The sequence below is a fragment of the Dasypus novemcinctus genome, chromosome 15 (genome assembly GCF_030445035.2).
Source record: "Dasypus novemcinctus isolate mDasNov1 chromosome 15, mDasNov1.1.hap2, whole genome shotgun sequence".
Taxonomy (NCBI): Eukaryota; Metazoa; Chordata; class Mammalia; order Cingulata; family Dasypodidae; genus Dasypus; species Dasypus novemcinctus.
In genome coordinates this window covers 58244785-58267461 of record NC_080687.1, presented here as the reverse complement: position 1 = coordinate 58267461, position 22677 = coordinate 58244785, and the positions used below count along the sequence as shown (strand labels likewise).

Below are 22677 nucleotides of genomic sequence, written 5' to 3'. Positions count from 1 at the left end.
AAGAAATGAGTTGAAGGCTCCAGCTTCATGTATACCCACCCTTAAAAAGCACAGGGGTGACCATTTGTATATGGGGAGGGATATAGACCCAATTACATCAGTTAGAGAAGCCAAAGCAATGCAGAAAATAAATTTATAATAAAATCTCCCAAAGGAACAGCATTTTCTTAATATTTTAAATAATATGAATCAAATTACCCAGAGATATAAAGGTTGAAATTAATCCTCCTACCACACTAATCATATATTAATGTTAGTTTTAGTTTTTACATAATTTACATTTTTCAAAATAGTAATAAAACAAAATAAAGAAAGCTAAAACACAAAATATATAGAAAAGAAGTTTGTTGTTTTGTTCAAGTTTCTTGGAGCTTTCAGAATTCGGTAAAAGATAACTGATGGAATTTAACCCAAGCTTCCATTTTCAGTAACCTTCAAAAAAGGAGAAGCTGGGGGTGGTAGTGGGGAATTAAAAATTAAATTTAAATATGTTAACTCAGTAACTTTAGAACACGGATATACACCCACATCTGTTCCTACCAAATTTTCATTTTATATTCAAGAAAAATATCTAATTTGCATCAAAGTCATGATTTTATTATTCTGAACTTAGGATTACCTTTCAAAAATCCAAATTTCACTGCAAACAATGTAACACATATAATGAAAAATTCAGTTACCTCAGTTTACTATATAGCTTCAATCAATTCAAATAGAAAGGCAAAACGAGGTCATTTGTACATATTAATTAGAATAAAAGTTAAACTTACGGTTAAATTATTATATAGAGTTCATCCTACAAAATAAAATCACCATCACAAAATAAGCATATCTAAATACCCTCAATGAGCATCACACAAACCACTTTTACTACTGTAAAAACTCATCACAATATGTAATTATAACACTGAAAAATATTCTAAGTCAGTTCCTTTATTCCCCTAGACCACAACAAATAGCAGTGATTCCTTCTTTAGAAGAGTGATTCTCAAACTTTTTGGTCTCAGGCTCTTTTTGCACTTTAAAAAGTACAGGGAACTCCAAAGAGCTTTGGTTTGAAAAGGTTATAACTATTAATATTTACTACCATATTAAGAATTAAAACTTGAAAAAGTTTTAAGTATTTAGTGTAAAAAATAAACCTATTACAATTTAAGATAAATACCTATTTTTATTTTAAAATATATTTTCTAAAACAAAACTTCAGTGAGAAAAGTATCAATGTTTTACATTTTTGCAAATCTCCTTAATGTCTGGTTTAATAGAAGACCAACAGATTCTCGTATCTGCTTCTGCATTCCATCTGTTGTGATATGGTGATTGGTTGAAATGTGTGAGGAAAATTCTGCTTTTACATATACATAATTGAAAAAGTAAGGACCTCAAAGATCCCATAAAAGGGTCTCAGGAAACTCCAGGAGTTCTCAGACCACACTGTTTTAGAAGTTTACTTAGAAAACATCTATTAAGTGTCAAATTCAAAGACAAAGACAATCTTCATACTCAAATAATTAAATGACAAAACCAAAGTAAAACCCTATACTGTTGAGTACAAATAGTAGTAGTCCAAATGGCAAACAGCACAGACAGTTGCAGTTTCAGCATACTACAGAATTACCTCATAAAAGAGAAGTGGAACTGCAATGAAATGCTAATATGGCAGCCCAAAATGTAACTCCACATTTAGGCATATTTCTATTCCATTCACAGTTGAGGAAAAGTTAAGTTTTCTGGGAAAGGGCTGATTCCTAAAGGCTACCCCTTTGTTTACTGATATGCCAGTGCACAGACCACCTAGTTACAAAGCAGAGCCTAGGTAATTCATCCCTTCAGTTACTAAAAAGGGAGAAGAGAGGATGGGAAACATTTTCTCTCATGATCACAGCAGCAGAATTACCCAAAAGAGACAGCACTAGGAGGACAGAAATCTGAAAATGCTAGTTCAGTTACACTGTGTCAACTTGGCTGAGTCCTTAAGACCTGTTTCTTCATATATTTAAAAAAAGAGGGGAAAAGGTCTGGCTATTGCAATGTGGCTGCATATGGCATATATTCACTTATCAGTCCTTTTCTAATATTGCTGCCAAAATCATGTTGAAAAATCATCCTTTAAAAACAAATTGTTCAACACATTTTTTAGCTCACGGACTCCAGGACTAAGAAAACTGGGCCTCAGTTTCTTCATCTGAGTTAAGAGCTGGCTGCCAGTTTAGAAATAATCAGAGGGCCAAATAAGGACGGATAAGATTACAAATAAGAAAGCACTTTATAAGCCTGCCAAACACCATAACAAATATTTAGGAATTACTAATGGATGGAATATGATAAAACCTTTTAAAAGTTATAAGATGCCAAAACCCTAAGAATATGCTTGGTTTAAAATCTGTCTTCTAAGCCAAACTGTTAGCCTTTCCATGAGGCAGGCTAATATTGCTATTAAAAAAAAAAAAAAAAAAAAAAGGGCACTGGATTGGACGTCAAAAAAGTGGAGTTCTCAGACTTCTAGACTGGTTCACTAGTTATATAATCCTGGGTTAGCATTATATTTCCCTGAGCTTCAGTATTTTCATTTTTAAAAGGAAGTCACTGATCCTGTGAATATGATCTGAAAAAGTGGGTTCTGTTCAGTAATAAAATGCTAAGCTTTCACCATCACTGTACTCCCTCCCCAGTAACTTTACTTAACTCAGGGATTCTTAACCAGGGGTCCACGGAAAGATTTCAGGGGGCGTCCGTGAGCTTGAATGGAAAAAAAAAAATTTACTATATTTTTTCTGACCTCTAACTGAAATCTAGCATTTCCTTCACTTATGAATGAATGCAATAAATAAATTACAGTATTATTCATTTCCTGTCAAAGGCTACCGTGGAACAAAAATGTTAAGAACCCCGATTTAACTGAATTTCAAAGTAATTCAGTATGCAGACTAGTAGAATCTCAAGGGACCATTTCTTCACGGTGCAGGTCCTCTGAACCTTTGAGAGGGTTAAAGAGTAACTAAAATTAGTATTTTGTGTATTCCACCCTAACTTGCCCATCCCAGTTAGATATCTTCTCTGTAAGCTTAATGAGCTGTACATATTTCTAACCACAGTTACATTCGAAGTATTGGTATGTTTGTCTTGTTTCCCCTACAGGGATTCTAAGTAAATACTCCCCTTTTCCCCCAGAACCTATCAGGATGTGTTTAAAAGTTATCTACCAACCATACCGACATTATATATAAGGGCATATTAAATGAGAAGTGTTTTAACCAAAACTCACAAAAAACAACTCTCACAGTTTATGTCAAACCCAATTATGATGAAATATAAAGGTGTACTAACAAGTTCTCAGATCTGTAACATATAAAAAAGAAATCGATAATAACTTCTCTGACATTTTGACAAGTCCTTCAGACTTACCTTTTTTTAAATTAAATAGATCACATAGAATGTTACATTTAAAAAAAATACATAAGAGGTTCCCATATAACCCACATCCCACCCCCATTATTTTTGTAAATTGTATTTTTTTTGAAGATACGGACATCACAAAAAAGGTTACATTATTAAAAACATAAAAGTTTCTCGTATTCCCCCCACCCACTCCTCCCACACTAACAACCTCCCCCATTGCTGTGGCACACTCATCTCACTTGGCAAACACATTTTGGAGCACTGTTGCACCACGTGGATAATAGTTTACTCTGAAGTTCACACTATTCCCCGATACATTCAGCGGGTTATGGCTGGATATATAATGTCCAGCATCTGACCCTGCAATATCATTTAGGACAACTCCAAAGTCATATAATGCTTAGACAGCCCGTGCACACATTCCAAGTTCAGGCATTTCACAACTCACCCTTAAACTAGAATAAAAAATTGTTAGCTAGTCTTCCTTTCTCTAAAATGCTCCAATCTAATTAAATCGCCACATTCCAAAAGCATCATTCTAAAACAGAGATCTGATCAAAGTTACTCCCCTGCTTTAAATAATCTTCCTCAGTATCCCATACCCTACACCACCCAAAACATCCAAACACTTCAACATGGCAATAAAACCCCTTCTTAATCTGAAACCAACAAAGCTAGCTGTATTGAAAAGACTTTTCCTACTCTTTAATCATATTGAATATTCCTAATTCCCCCACACCAAGTATTCTCACAGACATTATCTGTTTTTCCAATTTGGGTTACTTAATGTCACCAGAAGCATCAAAGCTTTAGTACAATTCACTTCGAGAAAGTACATGAAAATCTTTACAGACTGGTTACAGCAAGTTTACGAAGTCGTTTTCAAAATGGGATATACTCTTTCACGGTCTGACTACTATTATAAAGAGTAAAACTTAAAAAATAACAGGGAGTGGATGTGACTCAAGCAGTTGAGTGCCTGCTTCCCCACATAGGAGGTCCCCGGTTTGGTTCTGGCACCTCCTAGAAGAACAAAAACAAACGACAAGCAAACAAACGAAAAAACCAACTCAGGGAAGCCTATGTGGCTCAGTGGTTGAGCACTGGCTTCCCACATATGAGGATACAAGGTCCCAGGCTCAATGTCCAGCCCTGTTACCTCAAAAAACAAAAATAAAACAACCTAAATGACACATAAAACATAATAACAGTTAAGTAAACTATGGTATGTTAACTCAGTAAAATTGGATTTCAGCTGTTTTTATTTTTTATTTTTATTTTTTTTAAAGATTTATTTATTTATTTAACTTCCCCCCTCCCCTGGTTGTCTGTTCTTGGTGTCTATTTGCTGCGTCTTGTTTCTTTGTCCGCTTCTGTTGTCGTCAGCAGCACGGGAAGTGTGGGCGGCGCCATTCCTCGGCAGGCTGCTCTTTCTTTTCACGCTGGGTGGCTTTCCTCACGGGCGCACTCCCTGCGCGTGGGGCTCCCCCACGCGGGGGACACCCCTGCGTGGCACGGCACTCCTTTGCACGCATCAGCACTGCGCATGGCCAGCTCCACACGGGTCAAGGAGGCCCGGGGTTTGAACCGCGGACCTCCCATATGGTAGACGGACGCCCTAACCACTGGGCCAAAGTCTGTTTCCCTCAGCTGTTTTTAAAGTATAAAGACTATGTATTAATACTAAAAGTGCTGGGGTAGGAAGTGTGAAGAGGACTTTATGTTTCAATTCAGAGCCCCCTGGTAAGTTTCCTTCATTTTAACTATATGCAGGGAGTACTTTAATAAATTTTTAAAAAGGCAATTTTTTCCTATAAAGTAGTGGGCACATCATAAATAAAGCATTATTAAAACAAATGAAAGAATAGTCACATGACTTAATAGTATGTAACCAGTGGAAAAGGGGAACCTACTTAAGAAATGTACTTACATGAAAGGCTGTCCAGAGTGTGTTAACTGAAATATTAATTGCAGAAACATGAATATGATGCCATCAATGTAAAAAATTACATTTTTAAAACACATACAAACTAGGTATGCTTATTTTTACAGATATATGTATATTCAGATATTTACTTATGGTGCCTTGGTAAGGGGTTAGAAGACTCACTTTATTTCTATACTATTTAAGTAGGTTTTGGGGGCACATTTATTAATTTTAATTTAAAGATCTGAAAATAAACTGTGTTAAATTAACTTATCAGGCCTAAAAATAGTACATCCATTATCATGGCATGCTTCTACAATGGAACACTACTCAGGAATAAAAAGGAACAAACTACTAGATATACAGAACACTGGATAAGTCTCAGAAACATTATGTGAAGTAAAAAACCTTACTCTCCAACCAAGAACTCAGGAGTAGTTCTTCTTCCAAAACTGGAAGAAGGGAGAAAGAACTTGAATTTATTGCCAAGGCACTTCCAGTTTTCAACTGCCAGAGTCTGGAGGAAGGGCAGGAGGGCTAAGCAAAGTATTGAGTGGTTATTTTACAAAAGACAGGAGAAGAAATAATTCATGCCAAGAATGCGCCTAAGTATTAAAGGGAGGAAGTGGGACTGAAGAGATCTCAGCAACTCAAAAATCTGGCAGCAGGGCAGTGAAACAAAGAGACATCACCCACAGTTCCAAAAGCAAGGAGCTTGGAGGTAAAGCTCAGGCAGATATCCAGAATCTCAGTAGTGTTCAGATTCTAGGCCTTGCCAAAGCGAAAATTCTGATCGCAAAATATTTGAAGACAGTGGTTAACTGAATTAAACTAAAGCTGTTATAAAAAAGCCCAGAACCAGTTCAACTACAGAGAAAATGACTGGTCTCTATCCCAGTGACCTAACAAAAGAAAAGACAAGTCCCTTAATAAGACAGATCTCATTTACTTCAGTCTTTACAGTTCTTTTACATAAAAAGCCCAGCACACAATCAAATAAAGCATATGAAATAGCAAGAAACTGTGAACCATATGAGAAGAAACAGTCAACAGAAAAAGACCCAGAGATGTCTCAGATAAAGAGAATTCCAAACCGGAACTTTAAGACAACTACGATAAAAATACTAAATAATTTATTGGAAAAGATGGACAACATGCATAAAGAGATGGGAAACCTCAGCTGAGACACAGAAACTATTAAAAAAGAGCCAAATGGAAAATCTCAGAAAAGAAAAATATATCTCAAACAAAGAATTCATTAGATGAGCTTTAAAGCACAGTCCACAGTGTAGAGAAAAATATTGGTGAATTTCAAGTTAGGAAAACAAAAAGTATCCAAACCAAGAGCAAAAGAAGAAAAAAATTAAAAAAAAAAAAAATACATCCAAGACATGGAAGTCATTATCGAACAATCTAATATACAATCTCAGAAAGAAGAGAGAAAATGGAGCAGAGAACTTTCCAAAATAAAGTGTCTTTTATCTTTTTTTTTTTTTTAATCTCCTGATATTCAAGGAAAGCTCTGTCTTAACATGAACCAGAGACAAACTTATGGAACAAACATCTCAGTGTCTAAACTCCAGAGACAGCACACTAAAATACCAAACCAGGTTTCAAAAAAAGGTAACGAAAAATACAGAAGGGAAGCCAGTATAGCTCAATGGTTGAGCGCCCGCTTCCCACATATGAGGTCCTGGGTTCAATCCCCAGTCCCAGTACCTCAAAAAAAAAAAAAAACAAAAAAAAAAAAACAAAAAATACAAGGAAACATAAAGCAATGACTGAGACAAAGGAAAAAGCTAAAGCATTAGAAACCATTGACAAGGAGGACCAGACCTGGAACATCCCAGGCAAAGACAAGGGGGAAAAAAAAAAAAAGGCCCTAAATATGCTCAAAGCTGAAGGAAAACATGGACAAGGAACCAAAGGAAATCAGGAAAATGATAAATGAACATAAAGAGAGTACCAAAAGAGAGACAGACATTATGAAGAGGAACAAAACAGAGCAGATGACAATAATACAAGAAATTAATATTTCCCTAGAGGGGTTCCATAGTAGATCGGGGTTAGCAGAAGAACCAGTTAACTTTTAAGATAAGACATTTGAAATTATCTAGTCTAAGGAGCAGTAGGAAGAAATGAAGAAAAGTGAACAAGGCCTGAGCAACCTGTGGGACACCATCACACACCAATATACACGGTGTGAGAATTCCATAAGGAGGAGAGAAAGGGGCAGAGAGAATATTCAAAGAAATAATGACTGAAAATTTTCCAAATTTAACAAAAGACAGGAATACACACATCCAAGATACAAAATGAACCCCAAAAAGGATCAACCCAAATAGACCCACACTGTGCCACGTTACAATCAAACTGCTGATATGCTGAGCATATATTCATGTGCTAATTGGGCATGTGTACATCTTTTTTGGTGAAGATTCTGTTCAAAAGTTTTTGCACATTTTTATTAGGTTGCTGGTATTTTTTTGACTTGAAGTTGTTTTTTATATATTTTTTAACCCAAGTCATCTGTCAGACTGTGGCTTGTCTTTTCTTCTTTTTAATCATTTCTTTTAAAGAGAAGATTTATGTTTTTAATTACTTCAAATTAATCTACTTTTTCTTTTATGGTTAGTGCTTTTTCTATCTTGTCTAATAAATGTTCTTCTACCCCTAAAGCAGTTTATATATTCTCCTATGAGTTCTTCAAGAAGTTGTGTAGTTTTAGGTTTTTACATTTAAGTCTATAACCAACAATGAATTTTGTAAGGTTTGCAGTACGGATCAAGATTCAGTTTTAGCTCATATGTTTACTGAATTATTTTACTACCATATGTTAGAAACGTTATTTTATCATTCAATTCCTTGTTGCTTTGTTGCTTTCGCCAAAGATCAATTTCTTGTTTATGTTTGAGTTTATTTCTGTCCTCTCTACTGTGTTCCCTTGATCTATAGGTCTATCCTTACATCCTTATCATTGTCTTGATTACCACAGCTTTTAATAAGTCTTGAAATCAGATACAGTGAGATCTCCAACTTTGTTCTTTTTCAAAATTGTTTTGTCTATTACAGATATTTTGCATTTTCATAATAATTTTACAATCAGCTTCCTAGTTCTTCAAAAAAAGTTTCTTGAAATTGGATTCGGATGGGGATTATATTGAATCTGTAGATGAATTTTGGGAGTTAATATCTTAAAAACACTGAGTCTTAGGATCCATTTACTTAAGCTTTCTTTAATTTAGCTCAACACTATTTTGTAATTTGCAGTATAGAGGTCGTGTCTTTTGCTAAATTCAATCTTAAATATCTTCAATGCTGTTATAAATGGTATTATGTTAAATTTTTATTTTCCAATTGTTTTCTGCCAGTATATAGAAATACAACTGAATTTTATAGATTGAACCTTATATTCTGTGATCTTACCAAATTTACTTATTCATCCTGGTAGTTTTTTTTTTTTTGGTAGACTTCCTATGGTTTTTACATAAATGATCATGTCACCTGTGAATAAAGTAATTTTACTTATCATTTTCAAAAAAAAAAACAAAACTGCTTAATGGAAAAGATAAAGAATTCTGAAAGCCACACAAGTGAAGCAACGTATCATACATAGGGGAGATTAAATGCCAATTTTTCATTGGAAACTAAGGAGGCAGAAGACAGCAGAAGACATAAAGCGCTGAAAGCAAAAAACGGCCAACCAAAATCTGTGTCCAGCAAAGCTGTCTTTGAAAATGAGGAAGGGATTAAGCAATCCCCAGATAATCAACAAAAGCTGAAGGTAGAGTGGGTATAGCTCAGTGGTTGAGTGCATGTTTCAAATGTATGAGGTGCTGGGTTCAATCCCAGGTACCTCCTTGAAAAAAAAAAAAAAAAGCTGAAAAACGGAGAGATTTCCTAACCATTAGACTGGCCCTATAAGAAATGCTAAATGGAGTTTCACAGGTTAAAAGGACCCTAGACAACTGACTAAAGTCACATAATGAAATAAAGATCTCTGGCAAAGATAATGACATACATATATATAAATATTAGCAGTATTCTATTTTTTATTTGTAACTCCATTCTTTATTTCCTACAGGATTCTAAAAGGCAAATGCAAAAAATGTAGTATGAATCAATGATTTGACTCAATGTATAAACATATAATTTGTGATAAATACATAAAAAGGGACACTGATATAGGAACAGTTTTTGCCATTGAAATTGGTATCAAAGCAAATGAGACTGTTGTATTTTTAAGATGTTAAATTTAAGATTCATGGTAACACAAAGAAAATATTAGAGACAAAAAGTGGAGTAGAGGTTACCAGGGGTGGGGTTCCATTCACTTCCAGCTTCTGGTTTCACCTGTGGCTTCTTCTGTGTTCAATTTCTTTTCCTTATAAGGCCTTCAGCCATACTGGATTAAGAACCACCCTCATTCAGTTTGGACACACCTTGATTAATAACATCAAAGGTCCTATTTACAAATGGACCGACACCCACAGGACCAGGGACTGGCACCTGAACATGCCTTTTATGAAGGACAGGATTCAATACCCAAAAGTAATCAACTAGAGGATGGACAAATTGTAGAATATATTCACACAATGGAATACCTTCCAGCAACAAATAAGTTACTGAAGAAGCAACATGGAGGAATGCAATAACATCAGACACAAAAGAGTACATAATATTTACTTACATGGAGTCTAAACAGGCAAAATTAATCTATGGTGACAAAAGTCAGAAAAGTGATTGCCTTTGTTGGTGTAGGGGGAAGGGATGCATGGAACAGGACACAAGACTTTTCTAGATAACGTTTTAGATTTTGGGGGTGGTGGTCATTATACAGATGTATAACTGTTGAAGCTTATCTAACTGAACACTTAGGAGCCATTCATTTTATGTTAATATAAACTTATTTACACTGCAGCATTATTTGTCCAGTTCATCAACGGGGGATGGTTAATTACAATTTATCCATTACTTTAAGACACTATGCTACCTTTTTTAAAAAGGCAAGTCTTTTACATATTATTTAAAATGATTTCTAATATGCCATCAATTGTATAAAAAATACATACGCGTAATTTGCCTGTATATAAAGCATCTGTAGAAGAGTCATAGGTCTAGAAACTATTCCATTATCTCACACATATACACAAATAACTATAATCCCAACTTAAAAATAAAACTTCCTTCAGAAATTGACTGTTTTTAAATTGAAAAGGATTTTCCACAGAAATAAGGAAGATGGTAGTAAGAAGAAAGTTTTTACCATCCCCACCCACTCATTTCTCTCATTCATTCCCTTTCCTCTGGTGCAGAGGGAGGAAGGGAAAAAAAGTAAAAAATAAAAAAGCTTCTAGATGCCATTTAAGTATTTCACACCAAACAAAAGACTATCTTATTTTCCATTGCACTCACAATACTGTCCCTGTCTCTTGGCTTATGCATATAAAATAAGTTTGAAAAGTACTGTAAGCTGAAGATAAAGTGCTAAAAAAATATAGAAAACACTAAATGCATTTTAACTATTCAGCACTCTGATGAAAAAGCCAAATGAAACTGCAGCATTAAATGAGGCAATGAAAGTCAACTCATCAAAAGTAAAGTCTCTATTCAGGACTATAAGAAAAACTCTTTCCCCAACATAACAGTTATACTCACTTATAAATCCTCTAATCAAGATTCTTCTCTTCTTTTATTTGCATATATAATTTTCAATTTACCTGCTAAGTGTATTTCTGAGACTTAAAGTCTTTGGATTGTTCCTAGCCAGTTGAGCTCTGAAACCAGCAGATATGCAGCCAACTCCTACTCTCCAGTTCTTTGGGCCTGCCAGGGACAACTAACAAAACAATATGAAAGACCAGCCCCATCCCCAGAGCAAGGTTTATCTTCAACTGCAAACAAAACACTCTGCCCCACAACAGCTACATCCCTTCTCAGCCTGAAGCAGAGTAGACATTGTCCCAAATCCCTCAAGATTGAGGAACAAACAAAAGTAAGCAGGGAGTGTAATGGGTGCCTAAAGCAGATTTATTGTTATTGTAATTATCTTGTTTTAATTGGGTAAATTTAACATTGATATTTTTTTAAAAAACCCAACTAAATAAACAAAAAAAGAGGAAAGCAATAAAGAGTATTTTAGCCAATAATTATAAAATATTAACCCTTCCACTAGCTCTAAAATTTATCAAGTAAGACTGTTGTGTAATTTTCTTTTGTACAGCTTCATGGAAGCCTGCAATCTTGCATGAGTAGTATTCAACAAGAATACTACTCTTCAGTATCCTCCCACCTTGCCCAAAAATTAGCAAGTTACCTGAATTTAAGCTTTACATAATCTGACAGTGCTATAAACAAAAAAACCAAAACAAAACAAAGAGAAATAGAGGCAGAGATAAATTTTCAAACTGCTCACATCTCTGCTTCTCTGAAACAAAACAAAACTCAAGGTATAGTAGAATGGAATCTTACAGTTTTATACAAATGATTGCCTCTTCCCTGTTTAGGCCATGGGTACACAAACTAGAAATTAGAAATAATGCATTTAATACTCAAGAGCATACCATGTACAAGGTATTGTGCTTAGGTGCTGTACAAAACAGAGACCTCTAAATCTAAAATTTGGAGTCTGCTTTCAAGAAGCTTAGACTTTAATAATGAAGATAAAATAAGTAACAACTAAGTAAGTATGCAAGTGATTAGTGTCATAAATGATACAAACAAGTGCTGGGGGAGGAGAGCCCTGGGGAAGTGATCACTGCTCCCAGGTGGATAGATCATAGGTAGTAGCTTTCTGGAAGAACTGGCATCTCACGTTTGATCTTTGATTTCAACATATATAAAGGAAATGGAGAAAGGCTCTAGAATCAAAATGTTTTGAATCCTGTCTCCATCACTTACTATGTGTTATTTTATTCTAACCTTAAAACTTAATTTCCTCATCTTTAAAAATTTGGATAACAGACCCATCCCATATACAACTAATGCACAATGACTGGTATATAGTAAACACCTGATGAATGTTATCTACTATTTAAAATGGGGGGGAAGGAACAATAAAAACAAAGTGACAATCATGATGAAAAGTTCAGTGTTGCCGAAATTAAGACTCAAATGAAAAGATGGACAATATAAACTGGAAAGATCATTTGAATAAAATCAGAGTTCTGAAAGCCAAGCTAAAGAGTGTGCAATTTTTATTATAAGAAATCCTGAAGGTTTTTATCAAGCAACAGAATATAAACAAAGTTGAACATGATGGAAAAACTGAAAGGTAGAACTGGATATAGGGATGTTAGTTAAAAAAACTGCAATGGTTAGGTAAAGAGTGTGAAGGGGAGGCCCTCAACTAGATAGACAATGCCTTGAGAGAGCGCACATAAGCACACCTAATGATTAACTGAATGGGGAACAGAGAGTACTAGTAAAAAATGAAATAAAATTTTAAGCCTAGATAATTTGGATAAATGGAAATAAATGAATCCGTCTGAAGTTCATGTGAGAGATAAGGTGGATATGCAGCTCACAAGTGGAAATAAAAGCTTAAAGTTTTGGAAAGGTGGTGCAGCTCAGTGACTGCATGTCCTTCACTCGTGGCAGATCCTAGGTTCAATCCCCTATAGTACCTCCTTAAAAAAAAAAGGTTTAATATTATGAAAAGCAGTTAAATTATTTAAACATACTTATGTGGAAAAATAAATGCATGAAGGATCTAATTTGGAGTTCACTAACAGGCTCAAGAGGTTGAAAAAGCTCTACAATTCAACGCAAATTTGCAAGCATATGCAACTAAATGGCAAAAGATTCTTTAACGAAACTCTCAAATATCTATAGCACGCAGAAAGGTTTTAAAGGGCAAGCGTTATAGATTGTAATAGAATCCACCACTGGGAATGAATGAGATGTTAGGCATAGAAATGGCTGAGAGAAAGGGAAAACAACCTGGTAACAGAACTTCAAAACATACAATTAGAAGGCAGAGGAAGGAACAAAAAGGGAATAGGAATGATTTGAGGAGAGAACCAAGGTGTTAGGGATTCAAGACAAATGAGAAATTTTTTTAAAAGTCAGAATCAACAATGTCTACTGCAAGAGTTCTTAACCTTTTTTTTATTTTAAAGATGTATTTTTTATTTATTTCTCTCCTCTTCCCTCAGCCCCAGTTGTCTGCTCTCTGTGTCCATTCGCTGTATGTTCTTCTGTGTCTGCTTGTATTCTTGTCAGCGGCACGAGGAATCTGTATATCTTTGTTGCGTCATCTTGCTGCATCAGCTCTGTGTGTGTGAGGTGCCACTCTGGGCAGACTGAACTTTCTTTCACGCTGGGCAGCTCTCCTTACGGAGTGCACTCTTTGCATGTGGGGCTACCCTAGGCGGGGGACATCCCTGAGTGGAACAGCACTCCTTGCGCACATCAGCACTGCGCATCGCACATCAGCACTGCGCATCGCACATCAGCACTGCGCATCGGCCAGCTCACCACATGGGTCAGGAGGCCCTGGGTTTGAACCCTGGACCTCCCACGTGGTAGGCGGATGTTCTATCCGTTGAGCCAAATCCACTTCCCTGGTTCTTAACCCTTTATGATCCAAGGACCCCTTCTCAGAATGTAGTGGCAGATAGTTTTATAACACCCAACATTGGCATGTCTTTAAATTTTAGGATTATTCAAAATTACAATTTACAACCTTCCCATAATTTTAATACGTGATAATCTCAACAGCTCAACCTCTGTTCAATGGTCGTTTCTGGCAAATGTTTAGAAATTTGAGTTTTCCCATGGTGTCATAAAACCACCTCTGCCATCCTTCCCAACCTTTTTGCAGGCAGTTAACCACTGCACTCAAGAATATGCTACATCAAAATAAGAATCATACTAAGTTCACACTACACTGTGTATTATTTAACAAATACATCACGTCCACACCAACACGTCCCCACAAGAATAATGTTTTTTTTGAATTTTCAATTCAAGCTCATGGACCCCCTGAAATCTTTCCATGGACCCCTGGTTAAGAATCCTTGGTCTAGTGTTACACAACAGGTCAAATAATATAAAGCATATAAAGTCTTTAATAAACAAATTCATTGATTAAAAACTTTAATATAAATTCACTGAGATAAATGACTATAAGTGAGAAGAAACTACATCACAAGGTATTAAGAAATAAATGGCTGGGGACAAGTAAAATAAAAATTAAAGGTCAAGAAAGCTAGCAATATAGTGACAATACATATGTTTCTTGTTTGTTTTAGGTTTTGCTGTCCTTGTTGCTGAGTGTTTTACTTCCTTAATAGGAGACTGACTCTATAAACCAAGAGGTGTTGGTAGAAAGGGAAAGATCAAAGGTGTGAAATGGGATCAAAACTTCAGGAGCAAAAAAGATCAAACACCTTGCATATCCAAAAGAACAGCTCTATAAGACAGGAACAAAAATAAATTTCAGAGAAGCAGATGTGGCTCAAGTGACTGAGCATCTGCTTCTCATGTACGAGGTCACATGTTCGATCCCAGTAACTCCTAAAAAAAAAAAAAATGGGAAAAAAACCTAACTCTCATTGGGGAGCAGATGTAGCTCAGTGGTTAATCAACTGTTTCCCACATAAGCGGTCTTGGGATCAATCCGCTGTATATAAAAAAAAAAAATCAGTGTCGTGAGAAAGGTGTAGTAATTAAGTGTGGATGAAGTGGGAAAGACTACATTAACAACAAGGTGCAAAAACACCAGAGATTTCTTTCATAAACTCTGTAAAGCTCGGATAACTATGGTGCTTTATAACATAGACTGCTCCTCTGCAACAACATAAGTTCTACTACGAAAATGTAATAGTAAAATGTAGCATACAGTAATAAAAGAGAATACTAGGAAGCTGTATGGTACAGTAAATTACGAACACCGGATCTGGAGGAAAAAAAGTCCAAGTTTAAACCACTATTTAGTCACATGATAAAGCCATGAAACTATGGGTATCTTAACTTCCAGCCTCAGTGTCTCAGTTTCAGCACCTACAAAACTGAGATAATGCTTACGTATGTCATAGAACTCTAGGTATACATACAAAGCTCTTACAGCAATGCATACAAATGTTAGGTGGTAGTGATAGCAGCAGTGGAGATGACAACAGTAACAGTAGCAATAGGAGTAATGTAACTTCTCTGTTTTTAATCAACCAGTGGTTAAGGAGCCCTAAGGCTGGGCTCTAAATATATCCTCTCAACTATAGATGGAAAGGAGTTTATTTTCTCCCCATCACAGCAATAAGGAAAAGGGAGATTCATTTGTCTAGATCACCCTGGTAATAAATGGCAGAGTTGAGATTTGAACACTGATGTATGTGGTTGCAAAGCATCTTTTCTTTCTACTAAACACTACTACTACCTTCACAGCACTACAATAATGGAAGGAGCAAGAGACTCGGAATTCTGGTCTTTACTATTAAAGTCACAATCTGGGCATATAATTATATTCATCTGCTCTCAACTTATTTTCTGAAAAATTAAGGTAGTTTATGAGATCTTGAAGTTTCCCTTCAACTAAAAAAGTTAATGATTTATCGAATTACTACACTTAGTACTATGTAAACACATAAAGTTTTAAAATATACCAGAAATACTTTTGTTTAAAAAAAAATCAACAAAATGCACCTTATGGAAAAAAAATGTAAATTAGAAGATGAACATCTAGTTTTATTAGCAAGTCTGATAAAGCAAATTGTGAGAATAAAATATCATACATTATTTCAAGACAATTTTAACACCCACATTTTCCAAAATTTATGAAAAAGTAAACTCAAAACCATGATGATCTAACATTACAATCAAACATAATACTTTCTACAGCACTTATAATCAAACATAATACTTTTTTTTTTTAACTCAACCCAAAAACTCTCCTGCCTTAAAACCCTTCACTGACTTCCCACTATCGTGACTCAACAAAGCCATGTATGATCTGGCTACTCTCTCTGGAGTTATCCAATGCTGTGGCTGCTCTTACTTTTTCAATTCTCCAAGGCACCTTATTCCTTTCATTTTAGGGCTTCATACAATCTATTCTCCAAAACCTAGAATACTCTTACTAGATCCCATTCCATCTGTCTGCTCCAGAACACCGCTCTTCATCATTCCAGACTAAGATGAAATGACCGTGCCAGGGAAAGTCTTTCCTGACTTACCCAGACATATATATGGCAGCATTCTAGACTTCTCTACAACACTAACTAGATCTGTAATTACTTGTTCAACATGTCTTCCCTGGTGAATGGTAAACAATATGAAGATACTAATTTCTTGATTTCTTACTATTTTCCCAATGTCTAGCACATTGATAGGCATATAGTAAGCTAAATGCTCAGTAAGTTTGCTAAATATTCAAAATACAGGATATATTCAAAATCATGAGATACTTTACTAGCATACAATAACTAAAAAGTACCTATACAACTTTTGAGTTATACCTTATCCTTGGTCTTTCAAATGTTCCTCCCTCAAACAGGTGATACTTGGTGATTACAATTTTAAAGTAAAACAAAAACACTCCTTTAGATAACACATTTTAAAATTTCACAAAACCAAGGTTAAAAACCACTGATTTTAAATAATTGAAATCAGCTTTTTTAAGTCATCACCTAGAAGGATCCACCTAAGATGCAATTAAAGGGACAGAGACTTGGATAAGGACTAAATTTAACCACAGCAATGTACATTATAAAAGAACCAATCCCAATTCCTACCACTGCTCTACCAGTGGTGCCTTCTTTATTCCAACAGTAATGACTGCTATCTACCTGGAATATGTTTTATGAAAACTTTTCAAGCATACACACTAAGTAACTATAAATTTTATCTTTTAGGTTAGTGAAAAAAATGGTAAAGCTCATAAATAATGGAAAACTAAAGTCTTTTAAAAAAAGGAAATTTCAACCCAAAACATTTTTAAAAATTATCTATTTACCTAGTAATTATGCAGTGCTTATTATACACCAAGCAGTAACTCAAGATTTTCTTAACATATGTTCCGTATTTTCCCCGTTTTACAGATGAAGAAAGGGAGGCACTGAGATAAGTAACTTATCCATTTTTATACAGCTGCTAGGAGAGTTAAACCTGCCATGCTGGCAGAGTTCTCCCTCTCATACAACCACTACACTAAACTGCCCACTCTGTCTCTAATGAAATAGGGCATCTATCTGCACTCTACTACAGAGATTTTGCAAAGGTCACCAATAACTTCAACCACGACAAATCTAAGGGAGACTTACCTGCGTCCTTCTTTTTCACATACTCTGCAACACAGCATTCAATCCAGGTGACACTCCCCTCTTTTGTAATAAATTTATTTGTTCTTTTCTTTAGTGACACGGTATCTCCCAGTTTTCCTACTACCTCAGGCGTGGGCCCTCTTCCCTATCTACACACTTTTCCTAGGAAATAATCCCACAATCACATGGCTTTAAATACTAGCAACATCACTTCAAATCTTTCTGTCCTTGCCTCTGAAATCTAAATTCATCTATTAAACCATCTGAACTCTCACCAAGATGTCACCCCTCATACTTAATGACCAAACCTAATTACCCTTCCCTCCTCTTTTAACCCTGTTCTCTCCCAGTCTTCTCTACCACCATCCATCCAGTTATTTAGACTAACTTCTTAGATGTCTTCATCAATTTTCCCTTTCTCAATCCACCAGCAAGCTCTATCAGATCCAGATATAAAATATTATCTGGTTCTCTATGTCTCTACTATCAGTCTAATGAAGCTACCATCATCTCTGCCTGTGATACCTTTCACTATGGTCTCCTTGCTTCTATTTTTATTCCCTTATTCTCCACAAAGCAGGCAGAAGTAAAACACAATCATATCAATCCTTGCCTGCTTTAAATCTCATCTTCCCATTATGCTCTCAATGAACTTCAAACTCTTGACCATGGTCTAGAAGATCCTTCATGGATTTGTCTGTTTTTCCAAGTTCATACCCTTTTATTCTCTCCATTAGGACACTCCATGCAGCCACAGTGGCTTCTCTCTTCCTGAACATACCACATTCATTTCTGCTACAGAGCCTTTGCACTTGCTTTTTCTACACAATACACTATTTCCCCCAGACATTCACATGGATTGTCCCTTAGGTACTTCTCAAATGTCAACTATTCTTCTGAGAGAGGATTCAGCTTGTAGAGAGAAGTTGCTTAAAGGAAAGGGGAAGCATCTTGGGATGAAACCGTTCTTTATAATGATGGTTTAATTTCAGATTTAAAAAGTAGAGGGGGAATTTCAGTGGATTATATAGCTTTCATATCTACATTTGAAGAAATCACCATTGTAACTTGATAAGATATGATTTTATGTAAACATCATTGCAAAGTAAGAGAGAAGCTCAGCTATATTTATTACTGTGCATGAAAGAAAAGGAAATACCTATCTCAGTTTTTTTTTTTTCCTTTTCCAATGTAAAGTTTGCTGAATGTACAAGAAGAGTTTATCACTTAGGATACAGAAATTTTTAGGGGTGGAGGAGGGGGCCTCTGTCAGGAAACTGTTACTTATAAACAGACTGTCTTGAATTTACCCGAAACATAAAACTTGAAGCTACTCCTGAACTAATGTGGAAAAATGGCTATTGTTTTAAAAAATGGTAGAAATATATATCATTGACAAATGTCACCTTTCTGAGATACCTTCCCTGAGCACCCAATGTGAGGCTGCTCCAACAGTCTTTTACTTTTCTTTTACAATATTACAATCTTCACAGTGCATATAATCATCTGAAAATATCTATTTGTTTATCATTATTACACCTTGCCTCCTTTGGAATACAAATGCTCTCTCTCCAAAGCCTCCGGCATTACACAGTAGAGATTATAAACATTAAATTAATGAACTTTTCCCAATGCATTTTATTTTTATGTATCAACCAATTCACATAAAACATCTGCCTCCTGATATATTTTTTGTGTATTAATAGATAGCTTCTTAAAACACTCCTTAAATTTTCCAATCTAAGACATTCGGCACTCTCAACTCCCACACCCACAGTCTACCTATAGTATCCCACTTGAAACTGCTAAATATTCCATATGGATGGAGATTGAATTTTTCTCCAATGAATGAACGTGTAGACAGAAAAGGAGGATTTTACCTGGTACCTTAGCACCTGTTACGTCTTCAGTTAAAAGAGGTGTTGTTAAACCAGAAAGCACATGGGAGACGTGGCCTTTCTTTCAGAGATAGTATTTAAATAAGACGTGACTTAGACTACAACTGTCTTAATAAATAAGGGCCGTCACTTCATTAAAGAAAGAGGATAAAACAGTCTGTGGACATGAGGCTATGCCCTATTTCACTAAAGTAAAGAGACCGTTTTTAGGGCCCTCGGCAAAATTAAGTATGTTCATGTGGGTGTATGCGTGGAGGCTGGATTCACTCTACACGTAACGGGAGAACAAGAGCGGGAGACAGCGGTTTAAGAACCAGTTCAGATAGAAAAGAAAGGTCAGTCCAGGCTCTCAGGGGTATCCTCAACCTGGGAGCGAGGGTGGAAGGGGAAGAGAACACAGAGCACCCGGAACTCTGTTCACCGCTTCGGCCTCCATCTCAAGCACTAGGGAAAACGGTACAGGTCTGTGTGTCCGCTTATTACCCACTGCTATCCCTACAAGGATATCCCAGGTATACTCACATGGGCTCGAGAGTCTTACTCAGCCAGGATTTGAGAGCCTCGAAGTTTTCAATGATCATTTTAGAAACCATCCACAGCGGCCCCGAGGCCCGTCTCACTCCTCCTCTGCCCTCCCAGGTCGCGGCCGCTACAGCCGCCGCTGCCCCCGCCCCCTCCTCCGCGCGCCGCCCGCGTGGGCCGCGGTGGGAGGCGCCGGTGGCAGGTTCCCGCGAGTCCCGTTCGTCGACCAGCTCCGCGGGGACAGGAGCAGGCCGCGAGTGCACAGGGTGCCAAGAGCGCACCTCCCCGGAGCCTGGCCGGGGCTGAGGTAGCGACGGTTTGCCCAGGCCCTCCCCCTTCCTTGTACCCCAGATAATCTTCCCGGAGCGGGAGCGCAGCACGCGCCTAGACCTGGGTTTTCTCTCAGTCTCGGGACCAGGTGCTTGTTGGCAACGCAGAAGAAGGAAAAGTGAAGAAAGCGAAGACGAAGGACAGCTCAATAGGGACGTTTCAGGGGGTCTTTCCGGCTCCCAGCACCCCCAAGAAGATGGCTGCCGATAAATCTCGCGAGAATTGATGAAGTCTCGCGGCGACTCCCGGAGCCTGCTGGGAAGAGACGTAAGCTCGGCGGAGAACGCGCAGACGGACGGCGGGAGCCTAGTTAGTGTGTGATTCGCGGTCTTGATGCTTTTTCATCCTTCGGTTCTCTTAGTGAATAAAGGCTTTCTCTTTTCAAAGAGGGCGAAAGACAACCTCACTTTATCAGGCTGCTAACTTCAGAAAGAGCGGGAGCCCCAGCTCGGTCTCTGTAAGAGATGGCCCTATCGCATCTGCTAAATGAATTTGATTGATGAGCACTCTTTCAGAACCTCCACGCCGGTGTGCCATGAAGCATGGGTGCGGCCGGAGGGTTCCAGGTGTGCTCCCTAGTGTGGCCTCCTCCGTTTACCCCAGTGTCATATTCTGTGTGTGCTATGATGTGGAAACGATTGGGAAGTACAAGACAGTCTAACCCATTGAGACCTCCAAATGATTAGTGTCGTGTCCAAATTTACTCGACTTTTTGGGAACGCACTTATGACCTAGGGGTGTCCCAAGAGAACGGTGAGATCTCAAATGTTTCTCTTTTGGACTTTACCTCAACTAAAATTGAAAAGGGGGATTTTTTTTTTTTTTTTTTTTTCATTTGGAGCAGACAGCCCCAGATAGGGAAATTACATAGTACCAAAAGAGAGGGTGTGCCTTCATACGAGCATCCCAATTAAACTTCCCCACTCCTGGCCTAAAGAGTTTTCCATTGTGGTTAGATAACTTTGATTCCTGCCTGAGTTGTTATATTAACTTAAATACTACCGTTAAAGTATAAGGTGGAATTTTGCAGAGTCTAGGTGAACTATAGTGATAAATATAAGTCACAAAGACGTTTACACTAAGTAGCCCAGTAAAATCTCTGCATGGCAGACACAGCAATGGACTAAATTTTCGTTATGTTCTTTGAGTTTATAACTTGTCCTTAAGCAATAGGTGGAAAAGGTTATCAAGTAAGAAAAGCTAGACATTTGTTTTTAAAATCTTGCATGTAGAGTAGTTTGCAAATTTGAATCTTAACTATTGAATATCAAGGGGGTTGATTAAAGTGATTTATAGATTTAATATTGCTGAGGGAAAGATAAAAATCTTATTCTTTAGCCTATTTGTTGAATAGTCTTGCCACAGACTGATTCCATCAATATTTTCAACTTCACTAACTGTCCTATGACACTGACTCTCCACTCCAGCCTTTCTAATCTATTCACTGTTCTATCAAATACTGTATACTCCAGGTAAATTGATTTACTCATCCTCCCTTTCTCCAAACATCTGCTCATATCAATTCCCACAGGGAATTCTTTCTCTGACTGCTTGAATCCTGCCCATCCTTTTTTCTGATCCCACTGCAACTGTCATGTCTGAAGTCTTATTTTTCCTAAGCAATTGCAGTTACATTTTAATTTCTCTGCTCCTTGGAGTGCCCCACGTCAGTTCATCTTCACATTGCGTTCAAAATAAATGGATCTAATCTTGTCACTTCCCTACTTAGAATCTTCATCAGCTCCCACATTTTCAATATAAAAATCAAAATTCTTTAACATGTTGTAAAAGGATAATTGCTTCTTTGTTTCTACCAGTAGAATAGAAGTTAAAACACTGTGTTTTCTCCTCTGTCTACTTAATTAGATTATGAGCTGTATAAGAAAAAGAACTCAAGCTTATTCCTCCTGGTACTTCCTGCATTTAGCAGTGTACTGCACTCAGAAATGTATATTGAGTAATATGTGCTTCCTTTTAAGTAAGAAGGAAACAAAGGCAGGGAAAAATATTTTGGATAACAAGTCAAGAAGATATATATCCTAACAAACCTATATTTCTTTATGGTTTCTTTCCATGAGTTGCCTTAACCGTTTAAACTGTCCTAATCCCAGGCATATTTTCTATGCTGTGTTTAACTCCTTTGGTTCTTCCTGTTCTCTTTCCTAGCCAATGAATACATCATTATAGTAATAAGTATGTTGTATTCATCAGCTCAATGGTATGTTGAGTCTATACCCAGCTTACTAATCAGATAGAAACTTCAGTCACTTTTTTTAAACAAATCAATTTTATTGATCCATATTCATAAAGCACATAATTCATCCAAAGTATTTAATCAGTG

The 22677-nt window shown here is 36.7% G+C and overlaps 1 protein-coding gene across 6 annotated transcripts in view; it reads right to left on the bottom strand.

The window, feature by feature from the left end:
• RBM26 (RNA binding motif protein 26) overlaps positions 1 to 20419 on the bottom strand; it is an 88748-nt gene extending 68329 nt beyond the window's left edge. For all 6 annotated transcript variants that reach the window (XM_071208243.1, XM_071208239.1, XM_071208240.1 and 3 more), the window contains exon 1: positions 20007 to 20419. In XM_071208243.1, coding sequence (XP_071064344.1) covers positions 20007 to 20077 — 71 coding nt within the window. In that variant the 5' untranslated portion in view covers positions 20078 to 20419. The remainder of the gene's footprint in view (positions 1 to 20006) is intronic.
• Between the last annotated feature and the right edge of the window lie 2258 nt (positions 20420 to 22677).